This window comes from Rutilus rutilus (assembly GCF_951802725.1).
Source record: "Rutilus rutilus genome assembly, chromosome: 8".
Lineage (NCBI taxonomy): Eukaryota > Metazoa > Chordata > Actinopteri > Cypriniformes > Leuciscidae > Rutilus > Rutilus rutilus.
The window spans coordinates 17648446-17660945 of record NC_140222.1 but is presented as its reverse complement, the minus strand read 5'-3'; the positions used below and the strand labels follow the sequence as shown (position 1 = coordinate 17660945).

General features: G+C 38.6%; 2 protein-coding genes across 2 annotated transcripts in view; both read right to left on the bottom strand.

Annotated features, from left to right (window-relative positions):
• LOC311295887 (uncharacterized protein) overlaps window positions 1-12500 on the bottom strand; it is a 515693-nt gene that overhangs the window by 130312 nt on the left and 372881 nt on the right. The gene's annotated exons all lie outside the window — the stretch shown is intronic.
• The window catches only part of LOC311294773 (uncharacterized protein), a gene marked incomplete at both ends in the record, with an annotated part of 25029 nt that continues 13406 nt past the window's right edge, over window positions 878-12500 (bottom strand). The window contains 5 exons of the mRNA XM_084415802.1: window positions 878-966; window positions 4059-4373; window positions 4983-5279; window positions 6477-6510; window positions 6598-6656. Coding sequence (XP_084271928.1) covers window positions 878-966; window positions 4059-4373; window positions 4983-5279; window positions 6477-6510; window positions 6598-6656 — 794 coding nt within the window. The remainder of the gene's footprint in view (window positions 967-4058; window positions 4374-4982; window positions 5280-6476; window positions 6511-6597; window positions 6657-12500) is intronic.

Genomic DNA, 12500 nt, shown 5'->3' with positions numbered 1-12500 from the left:
CGTTAGATGTAAACAGTGAGAAATCTTGTGGCAGGTGCGACGCTATAGCCTGTGAGGCGGGAGCCACGAGATGCGCTCCATTACGGGCAAAACAAGCGAATAAAATATGTTTACTAAATCCTTGTATCTATTTCTTGAAACTGGTTCTAAATTTGTACAATACGGACTCTCCGCAATGGTTTCCTCCATAGACGTTTTCTCCATGTTACTTCCTGCCCTCCATCTGAAACCGCCCCGCCTTCACGCTTCATCATAATCACATGACTGAAACCCAGCTATTACACCCTTGCTTCATTTAGTATATGCAGAGTCATGAATATGCAAATTAACCCCGCCTCCACGCACTCACACCAGCTCAGATTGTTGCTGTCATTGGTAGTTTAGTTTGTGACGTCAGAAAAAACTGTGATTTCAAACCGCATTTTTGAGACTGTCTTTTTACACTTATGAATTTACACATGGTTTGTCTTTAAGCATTTTAAAAACACCACATAGACATATAAACAACATTAAAAGCTGATTTTCACCACAAGGGGGTCTTTAAAAAAAACATGCCATACAATAATCGCATGTGTCGCGTTGCATTCCAAATGTTCTGAAGGCTTTGACAAGAAAGAAACAATTTTTCCTTGATTAAAAACTGACATGTACCTAAGATATTATATAATGATGAGCATTTCCACTTACAATCCAACACGTTCTCACTCCCAACTCACGTATTGGCACCCTCCGCGTCACTTTTTAACAACAGCACATGGGTCATTTCTCACTTTCAATGGACAGATTCTAAAGGATGATAAAAAAGACGGAGCTCAATTGTTGATGATGTCAGAGTGATTGACACCGGTGTGTGTGTGTGTGTGTGTGTGTTATCTCATCAAACTGAACTCGTCCCCTGCTGTACTCCATCAGGAATCAGTGACATCACTATACTTGCTGATTCATTCAGTCCGTTTCCAGTGGAATCTGAGAAACAAAGACAATTAGAGAAATTAAAAAGAGATCTTAGACGTCAGAAGAAATGTTAACACTTTTCCATTAAATAACCAATTACCAGGTTCAGTCTTATTTGGGTACTTTTCATGTTCATTTGTAAGAAAAGAACATATATTACATTTGTGACACATACCTTCCAGAACATGCAAACTTAAAGACCCCCTGTAGTCAATAATTGTATCCCTCAAAACTCATCTTTGATCATCAAAATGACATCTTTAAATGTTTTTTCCTTGAAAAAAATTCATGACTTAAAATAGCTTGAATGTAACTCTACACCCTTGCCCCATTTAGTATATGCAGTCCATGAATATGCAAATTAGCCCCGCCTCCACTCACTCACACCATCCTCTCGGTGACGTGAACAGGTAGTTTGTGACGTCAGAAACACCAGCGATTTCAAACTGTGTTTGCCTTCTTTATATCAGCACCCTTAGAAACCCTTTGAACAACTTTAGTGGACAAAGGCATATACTGTAGTTCATCATAACATCATAATATAGCCTACATCAGGGATGGGCAACTTCAGTCCTGGAGGGCCACTGTCTTGCAGGCTTGTGCAAAATTCAGAATTTCCGAATTGGCCTCCATTCAATTCATGAATTGGAATTTGAATTGAATTTACTCCGCCCCACAAGACATTGAATTGAATTTGAATTGGAATGACAGGAAGTGGAATTAAATTAATGGCAATTCAAAGAAATTCCACACAGTCACACAACAGAAAGAATGTGTTTAGTCTCGCATGCATTCAGTGTTAGGAAGATTACTTTGTAAATGTTATTGCTTACTGTTATTAGTTACCCATTATAAATGTGGTTTGGATTACTTAATTTGGATAACTTTATCAATGCAAAGCATTTTCGTTTTAAGTTTATTAGTAACTTGTTGAATTAAACATTTTACCTCAGTAATACAACTAAATACAATTACTTTAATTTTGTAATTTAATAACAGAAATTTCATTTCACGTAACTATTTAATCCTCAACCCTGCATACATTTTGTTCTAAAATAGATATTGATCAAATTCTTGAAATAAATTACCCCCTCAGTGTTGTTTAATTAGTTTTGTTCCAATGTAATTTTTATTTCAAAGTAATCACACAAACACAAAGTTGTTTAATGCAGTTATCATTTATTCCAATGCAAAAAATTACTGAGCAACACTGTTGCATCTAATTCTCAATAGCTCCTCAAATGTTTTTTCATTGAGTCTGCACCGTTCTGGGTTGCGTTTCCCGAAAGCATCGTTGGCCAACTATGGTCGCAAGTTCCGTCGTTACCAATAGAGTTCAATGGACATTGCGATGAACTTGCGACCATAGTTGGCCAACGATGCTTTCGGGAAACGCACCCCTGGTCTGAATATCTTTCCTGCAACACTAAAGATTCTCTCAACTGGTGCAGAGTGAAGTTGTAAGGGACTTCTGAAACTTAAAATGTCCAGTGTTGCCCATTAAATTGTGCTTTCAAACAAATGTCCACCTCAAATTGTTTAGCAACCAAAGTGCTTTACATAGCCTCACATTCACCCATTCACACACCAACAGCAGTGTCAGCCATGCAAGGCGCCAACCAGCTTGTCAGGAGCAGCTGGGGTTACGTGTCTTGCTCATGGAAAACCTCGACACTTGGTCAAGTGGAATCGGGGATTGAACCACCAACCTTTCGGTTTGTAGACAACCTACATGAACCACTGAGCCACTGCCGCCCCGCATATTATAATGCAATCATATTTCATTGTTAAACACTTCACTTAAAATATGAATATGAATTTCTTTGAATTTGTATTGAATTGCAATTCTGCTTCCTTTAATTCAAATTCGAATTGTAATTCTAGATCCTGTTTTTGACATCAATTCAAATTCAATTCAAATTCAAGAATTTAATTGGAATTAAGGAGTCATTCTCAATTCAATTCTGAATTGTGCACAAGCCTGCTGTCTTGCAGAGTTTAGCTCCAACCCTAATCAAACACACCTGAACAAGCTAATCAGCGTCTTAGGATTATTAGAAAGCTACAGGCAGGTGAGTTTTATCAGGGTTGGAGCTAAACCCTGCAGGACAGTGGCCCTCCAGGACTGAAGTTGCCCATCCCTGGCCTACATCATATACCAGATTTATTGATAAATCTACCCGATTTTTCATATTAACAGAAAAATATACCAGGATAACCATGGCTTCTCTTGAGACTCCCCTGCTAATTCACTGTTAATGCTTTGCTAAACCCCGCCGGCACGTTGACGTGATTGGTTACAAGGTAGTTTGTGACGTAGTTTGAAACACCAGTGATGTCAAACATGTTTTTGAGACATGTATTTGGTTCACCGCAGTTTTAAGAAGAAAATACTCAGCAATGGTGTTGACTTATGAATTTGAACATGGTTAGTCTTAAAGCATATTAAAAACACCAAATATACATATAAACATCATTAAAAGCTTGATTATCACCACAGGGGGACTTTAAAGTTGAAGAGATTCAGCGCACACAACAGATTCTCCCCTGCTTTGGTTCGTTTCCAGGAGCTTTTCCATCTGATCCTGTTTTAACAGCAATCACAGACTTATTAGATAATGCACAGTAAATTCTTTAGACATTATGGTCACATCAAAAACTAGAAAAAAACATGCTTTGTATGTGTGGCAAGTAGCAAATTCTTTCAATTTACTGGAATTAGAGAAAGGCGTTAGTCGTGCACTTGATCTACTTCATTACCGCTCGTCTCCTCGCTCACTCTCTCATTGCAGACTTTACTTTATCATGCCTCCCTTGCCGCAGTATGAAATCAGTCCAAACCATAAGACATTTAATGGTCTCTGAATCATAATATTCTCTCAGCATTTTTTTCCATCCATTGAAATTCTACTTTGACTTTCATTATTTAGAAAAGCATTCAACCCTAGTAAACTAAATATGAACCTTCTTTCATGTTCCTCAAAAGATAAAGCCATACATCGACATGAGGGTGAGCATATTATGTATTATTTTGCAATGAAACAACTGAAGCCACTTTTTAACCAAGGATCAGGGTATCATATTGGAAGAGTTGATTTACTCACCACTGACAGTAACACTGAATTCCCAGCAAATGTTCTTTCCACATTTGCTGCAGATGTTTAGCTGATAAACTCCAGTGTCGCTGGTTCTGGTGTCTTTGATGGTGAGAGATCCAGTTTGATGGTGCAGCTCCAGTCTGCCTCTGAATCTCACATCATCACCGTATGAAGTCTTACTGATGTCTCCATTCATTCCGGCTGAGAGAATTTTATCTTCAAATCTCCACTCCACTTTCTCATCTCTTTCTACGTTCAAATCAGTGATTAAAACTAAACATTCTCCCGCCATCACTGACACTGTCTTGGGACCAGACTCACCTGGAGAACAAACAGAGAAAGTTACTCAGATTAAACTGATATTACACTGTCAGTAACCGATGCAACTGAGGTCTCATGTCTACATTTACTGTAGTATTAATGCATCTTTATACATATTAAATGTGATGTTATAAGGGCATCATGGGATTTCTAAAATTATATTGGCTTAATTAGTCCAAATTGGACCCCAATTTGAAAACATGTTCCTTCAATTTTGGATAAAAAATAGACACACCAATAATGAAATTCGAAATAATTTTTTTTTTTGGTTATAACTAGAGCTATAACTACAATTATTTTGATAACCGATTCATTTTTTGATTTTGATAACCAGTTGATTATTTCTACGATTAAACGGGTAAAATTTTGATTTTAATTAAAAATATGTTACTCCACACCCTGCCCAAGGTTGTCCTCTAAACAATGTGTAAATTGAAGGCTATGATAACAAATAAAGTGACTCACTAGCTGTCAGAACGAAACTTTATGCAAAATGGAAATGCTTTTTGCATTAAACAACACACGTATCTGTCAAAATGCCTGATGGGAAAATACTGCATTATTAGTGAAGACCTCATCTATATTAGCAAAGGAAATGGAAAGACTCACAAGAATTGAAAACTCTGAAGTTCCTGTAAGACGTCCTCTTGCTGCTGATGATCTGTAGATTATAAGCTCCAGATGTGATGTTACTGATGGTCAGAGATCCAGTGTTCTTGTTCAGCCTCAGTTTGTCTCTGAATCTCTCGTCTGCATCAGCATATGTCGTCTCTCCGGTCTCTCTGATCAGTTGAGCGATGAGATTGTCTTGATCTCCAAACATCCACAGGATCAGATCATCTCTCTGTACTTCAGTATCAGGGTTTAGAGTCACATTCTTTTCCTCCTTCCCTAAAATCATCCTCGCTTCAAAAATTGCAACAAAAGATCATTCAGATGCCAATTTATCAGTTTGACAAGGACATTTTTTCTTCATCTTCAGCTTCATATTACACAGAAACTTCATATTACTGTTTCAGTTTGCTGAATCATGCAACATTTAGCTTTATGTAATCAGTCTGGATCTAAATGAAAGCTGTAGGAAATAGCAAACAGAACATTTCAATATATACTTCAGTGGGAGATTTTTAATCTTCTTCAATCAGATTTCTAACAACTGTAATGATCTAAAGACTGTAGTTTGTACATTAAAGGGCTTGTTCACCCCAAAATCAATATTTTGTCGTTTAATCACCCTCATATCATTCATCATCAAAACACAAATGAAGATATTTTGGAAAAAATTTACAATAAGGTTGCATCTGTTAACTTTACTTAATATAAGAACTAACATGAACTAACAATGAGCAATTCATATGTTACAGAATTTATTAAGCTTTGTTAATATTAGTTAATACATAGTGATTCATTTTTCATGGTTCATAGTGCATTAAATAATGTTAACAAATACAACTTTTGATTTTAATAATGTTTTAGTAAATGTTGCAATGAACATTAACTAAGATTAATATTAATAAATGCTTTACATTGTATGTATTTGTATGGGATTGTTTTATGTTATGTGTTTGCTGCAACCAAATGGCCTTCAGGAAATGAATAAAGATGAACTTAGTTATGCATTAACTATAAGCTGTACATTTGCACATTGAGTAGTTGGTGATAAGCAGATTGATCTGAATAATCTGCAGAAGCAGAATGGATGAGGTACAACTGTGATTATTCTTACTTTGACTAGAGAAACTCACCTCTGACAGAAATGAAGAATCTCTTGATAACACATAGAAATGAGTAGATTATAATTATAATAGATCAGGGGTCACCAAACTAAGGCCCGCGGGCCGACTCAGGCCCGCCACCCCCCTTTGACTGGCCCCCCAGCCCCTCTGCCCCCTACTACTTGAACCGGCCCTATGAGGCAATCCCCAAAAGTCGTCATGGACGGTACGTCATGGTATGGGCGTCACGGTTTGGTGCATACATTTACACGGAGAATACACGGTATAAAAATAAATAAAACTCGCGTGCAATTTAATTAATGTAATGCGGAACTACTGTTAGATACGCGGATTCTTTAGGGACACCTAATCTGTAGCTCCGCCTTACCTCTGAAGCAGGCTGCGATGTAAATATTGCTATGCTGGAATAGGGGAGACCGGGGATGGTTGTAACACGGGTCAGTTGTAACAATTCCAATCTGTCCAATCAGGAACTAGTTACAAATCACCTGATTCACTTCGCACACGCTCAGTTTAGTTCTTATTCCACATGTGATAAAGTAGAGCCCTGTGGCAGACACAGCACATGTTAGAGTGGAAAAAACAATTTTGAGATAAGAAAGTTACTTTTTTTACTTTTTTTGTTTTTGTTATGGGAATTTCTGCTTTGTAGTTAAACTCATCAAACTTTTATTATGTTTATTGTGTGTCTGTGTAGATATTTTCCATGCAAGTTGTTAGTGCTAATGTTTTGCCTGTTAGCTGTAAGGTGAGCTAGTTCATGGCTACATGACTCTGGGTTAGTTGTAACAACAAGACTCTGGGTTAGTTGTAACAACAATGAAACATAAAATTTTATTATGGCCAATACTATAGACTGACAGTAACAACTATGCTTACACAAATAGAATGTTCAAGTGTTCAAGTTCAATTTATTATGGTCAATTACTATGACAGAGTAACAACAGAGTCACACACACACACACACACATGCGCGCGCACACACACACACACACACTGTTCAAGTGTTCAATTTTATTAATTATTATTATTTAAAATTTCAATTCAATTTATTATTATTATTTTATTTATTATTTATTATAATTTTATCAATTTATAATGGTCAATTACTATGACTGAGAGTGACAAACACACTGAGACTAAGAGTGACACACACACATCAGTTATATCGAAGAGTGACACACACACATCAGTTATATTGAAAAGTCAGTGTTGAATAAAAACCTTTCAAAATAATTTTGTCAAAATCCTTATTTCATCATGTTACATATCACCCCGGTGGATATCATAATGTTACATCTCACCCCAGGGTATGTTACAACTAACCCAGACTATGGGGTGAATTGTAACATTTCACTCCTCGTGTTTGAAACTAAACCATGCATTTTCTGTTTGTGTTGCAAAGATAATAGCTATGTCATTTAATAGCAGACACTTGTAACTAGTTTGGATCACATTTTGAACACACTGACTTCAAAGTACTACAAGATATAGACAGAAAGGTCAAAACTGTTACAACCATCCCCGGTCTCCCCTATGTTGAGAGAGAGGTGTGGGTGCGATCGAAAACTCGTAAAGTGTTTACTTATATTTGTGTGTGTGTGTGTGTGTGTGTGTGAGGCGCGGCCGCGATCGGTGTGTGTGTGTGTGTATGAGGCGCGGCCGCGATCGAACAGTGGAAACATAAAAACATGAAACGTAGCAGATTAATTTTCAATTCATTCAGGTACAATTACCAAAAATATCAAGGTATTTTTATTAATGAACTAATTATATAAAACTATTGTCAGTGCACTACAAATAAACTGGTTCTATGCCTTTACTTTATTAATAAAACTTCTCTTTTTTTTAAATACAAGGTTTAATACATTTATTTTTCTTTTGGTGGTCCAGCCTGAGACATGCACAAGCCTTCTGCATTTTTGTTTTGCTTTTCCCTCCATTGTACCGAACTCGTACCGAACCGTGATGTCTTAACACCGAGGTATGAACCGAACCGTGACTTCTGTACCGTTCCACGCCTAAAAGAGAGTGCAGAGTTTTCAAAGAATAGTGGACCAACGATTATTTGTGAAGAATAACTTTAATTAAAACAAAGTGTGAAGACTCGATTACAACTTTTGCAAACCACTAGTAAAGATAAACAAATATGTGCCAGGAATCAAGTGTTGATATGGGGATGGCTGTGCCAGGCTAGTAATCTCTACTACACAATGAGGCCTGCTGGTGGTCATTTTGGTCTGGGTCATACAATTCTATGTTATATAGCTGACCTGGACCCGGCCCCCCATCACAGTCAGGAATGATAATGTGGCCCCCAGAGAAAAAAGTTTGGTGACCCCTGTAATAGATTATATAGAGAGTGAGTAAAGCAATGGACAAAGAGATAGAGAGTATCTGTATTTATACCGATGATGATGACATGCACCTTATGTGACATAACCAGGGTTATTATAGTTTTGCATTTTTCATTAGTTTTTATTTTTATTTCGTTTTGACTTTTTGTTTTCAAATTCAGTTTAGTTTTAATTAGTTTTTAAAGTGGGTTTGCTAGTTTAGTTTAGTTTTTATTTTTGAAAAATGCTTAGTTTTAGTTTAGTTTTTATTAGTTTTAGTGTTAGTTTTAGTCTTTTTTTGTAATTTGGGTTATTTGTCAGGGGCAAGATTCAAAAAGGTCGGAAAAAGTATTGTGTAATAATAACTCAACAAAAATATCATACAATTTTAGAAAAAAATTCACACCCCATTGAAATTCTTTAACCTCTTACAAAATCCATAGCCTGACTACGTCAGACTTCTTAGTTCCGCTTAATTTCATTTCGCTTCTGTACTCAGTCTGAGACAGCGTAATAGCTTTCCGTTTTCCTCCGGCCTGAAAACAGCCGGCCAATCAACGAACAGAGGGCGGGCTGAGAGCCGTGACGTAGACACTGATTGTACCGTGGATGCTAGATTTACTTCACATAATCTGCAAAAGTCATTCACAGCCATGTTCACTCCGGTATTTCGCTCGATGGTTTTGTTTTCGCATCATACATGTGTTTACAGTGGAAGTTAGATGCAGCTGAGCATGCGCATAACACGCGCCATAACCAAACGTTATATGATTGGCTTACGGGAACCAATGATTTTAAACTTCAGACAAGCGCCTCCCCGCGAGAAAGAAAACGCTTTTCAATTATGCCATGCCAGACTCTGTCTACGAAGCAAAGCGAAGTAGCAGAGTTTGGTATTACCAGGCTACAAAATCCACACTCCATACCAAAAATCTACACATCTTCTATACAGAATTCACACCCTATAGACCCCTTCACGGTCGACGTCACAGGAAAATTCTAAGTTCGCAGTGCGCATGTCGGGGTCAGAAAGTTCATTCCATCCCATTGAATTGTGTGTTAACCAGAGAATTTCTCGTCAAGAAAAAATGCCTTATTGTTGCGTCGTGGACTGTGAAAATCACACCAGTTGTGGAGTCAAGTTTTTCCGGATTCCTGCAGGATCTCATCCGTTTAAAAAAAAAAAAATAGACGACATCTGTTCAGATCTATTTTTTTTACAGTCTATGGTTCAGATACTGCTGCTATCTGCTAAGTAGCATGACACAGGTCACAATTAATGCCAGATATCGAACTTCACCTAACTATTAAACCAGTCTACAGTTTACAGAAAACGTTTGTTTACTTACCAGGGCTTAACTATACCGTTGTTGTCAGAATAACTGTCAATAACAACACTAAACACAAGCATCTTTGATCGTAGCATTGTCCCAGTCTGCCCGTTTATTATATAAAAAATACACATACTTAACAGTGTTAAATAAAATAAAAAACACTGTTCGACAGAACTGCTTGGTTTTGTTACCACAGTTATCTGCGTGGTTCCTCGCCGATGAAGTTCCACATGTGCGGCTATCCAACACGAAAATGCATGCAGCAAATAAGCCGTTCACAATATTTTCTTCAGATAACTCCAAATTTCTCCCACTCACTGGACTTGATTTTTGATGACTGTCGACAACTTTACAATCTCACTAGCTATTCTTTCTTCAACTCCTCAGCATCCATCTCGACGACTGCAAGCAGATCGCGCGCGCGCGGTTATGATGCATTTTTAAAAGTGAAAGATCCTGGGAGGGCGTGGCGCGTGGACAAATAAACTGATGTGGATTTTAAATTATTTTATCAACTTGAAATACAGGCAATCAGGCATATTTTTGTAGACGTGTTCCTAAAAATCTGAATATATTTTTACGTTTGCATGTGATTGTTTTAAACCCGTGTTTAGACCCGTGTTTCCCCCGTGTCCGACCCGACACACTTTGGATATTTTTCACCCGTTTGAGCAAAATTTGCGGGTCACTCGTCCGAACCCGTGCAGGACTCTAATCAGGCAGACAATCGCCATTAGCTAAAACAAGTTTATTATGGTTCTGTTCCCGTTCCTGTGATGGCAAAGACAGTGCATATATATGCCGGTCTATTAGCCGCACCATTTTTCTGACCCCATGCTGCGCGCGCACCCAACCTAGGCGTTCGATGTTTACAAACATTGAAGGGGTCTATACCACAGCTGTACAATTTTCACACCCTATACTAAATTTACCCTATACCAATAGCCTAGTCATCTGGATTGAAGCAGCAAACATTCAGTGTAAAAGTAAAAAAATGACATAACATTATTTAATGTCAGCAGCCATGTCACCCTGTAGCCCAAGACTGGTTGCCCACTGAAGCTAAGCAGGGCTGAGCCTGGCTAGTACCTGGATGGGAGACCTCCTGAGAAAACCAGGTTGCTGCTGGAAGAGGTGTTAGTGAGGCCAGCAGGGGGTGCTCACCCTGTGGTCTGTGTGGGACCTAACGCCCCAGTATAGTGACGGGGACACTATACTGCCAAAAGAGCACCGTCCTTCGGATGAGACGTTAAACCGAGGTCCTGACTCTCTGTGGTCATTAAAAATCCCAGGATGTCATTCGAAAGAGTAGGGGTGTAACCCCGGCATCCTGGCCAAATTTGCCCAGTGGCCTCTGTCCATCATGGCCTCCTAATCATCCCCATATACTGATTGGCTTCATCACTCTGTCTCCTCTCCACCAGTAAGCTGGTGTGTGGTGGGCGTTCTGGCGCAATATGGCTGCCGTCGCATCATCCAAGTGGATGCTGCACATTGGTGGTGGTTGAGGAGATTGCCCCTTCTATGTAAAGCGCTTTGAGTGCCGAGAAAAGCGCTATATAAATGTAATGAATTATTATTATTATTAATATTTGAATCACAGCTTATATAGTGTTTTGACATCGACAACCACAACCAAAAAGTGCATTTTACCACAAACTTGCGACTAGTTAACTTTCTAAAGAAGGCGCAATCGCTTCTCGGGTCGACATTAACACACTGACAAAATTATATTCAGAATTTAAAATATTTTTATACCACTTTTTAATGTGTGATTGTGTAAAGGTGTTCACGAGATAGACATACCAACCTTTCGCGAACTTGCTTTCAACGTCGAACGAACACTCGTTCTCATGGAGACGCGGTGTGCACGTATGGGGTAAGATTTCGGTCACAATTCTGCGCGCGCAAGATCACATTTTGAGCGTGCAAAAGGGCATTTCGCATGCGCGTGAACTGAGATTTGCGGAGAAATGTTCATCTCGCAGATAAGAAAATATTGCGAGCGAACGAAAATCAATTTTGCCTTTAAAATAAGTATTTGGATGTGCGCGGACGTTCTCTTTCGCGTGTGCAAAGTTTCACTTTCTTGCTCCTTTCATACCAGCCGTGAGCGCTCTCTAAGCGCAGACGGCTCGCTTGCTCAACACAACCCAGCGTTACAATATGCCATAATTCCAGCCAATCAGAGATGAGACTGCTAAATTCTGATTGGCTGGCTTGAAAACCAATCACAAGACTCCCTGCATCACCAGTAAATTCACAGATTCGAACTTCCCGGGTCAATAACTCGTGAGCTAAACGTTGTTACTGCACAAATAACACCTCTTTTTAATCGTAGTAATGTAGACAAGCAGCTACAACCTAATTTTCCTCCAAACGAGCTTTCCCTCGCAGTGGACTAAATACATTGATTGATCTCTATGCGCAGGCGGCAGCGAGACAGATCCGAAGCGACCGTCTGAAAAGTGCCAAACCCGAAAAGCGCAGGCGCGCTGGAAGCTGTTTCATGGAGGGGGGGCTGGGGGCTGGGTTGGAAAATGTGTGACGTCATTATGTTGTGGCCAACGACAAGACATGAAATTTCTCTGTACTGTATGTGTTGTAGCCATTAAAGAAAACATTTAGTTTCATATTTATGTTTAAATATTATAGGCTAATGTTATTTTTTAATTTAATCGATGTTGATTATGAAAGTGAGCATATGCAGCATGAGAAAGA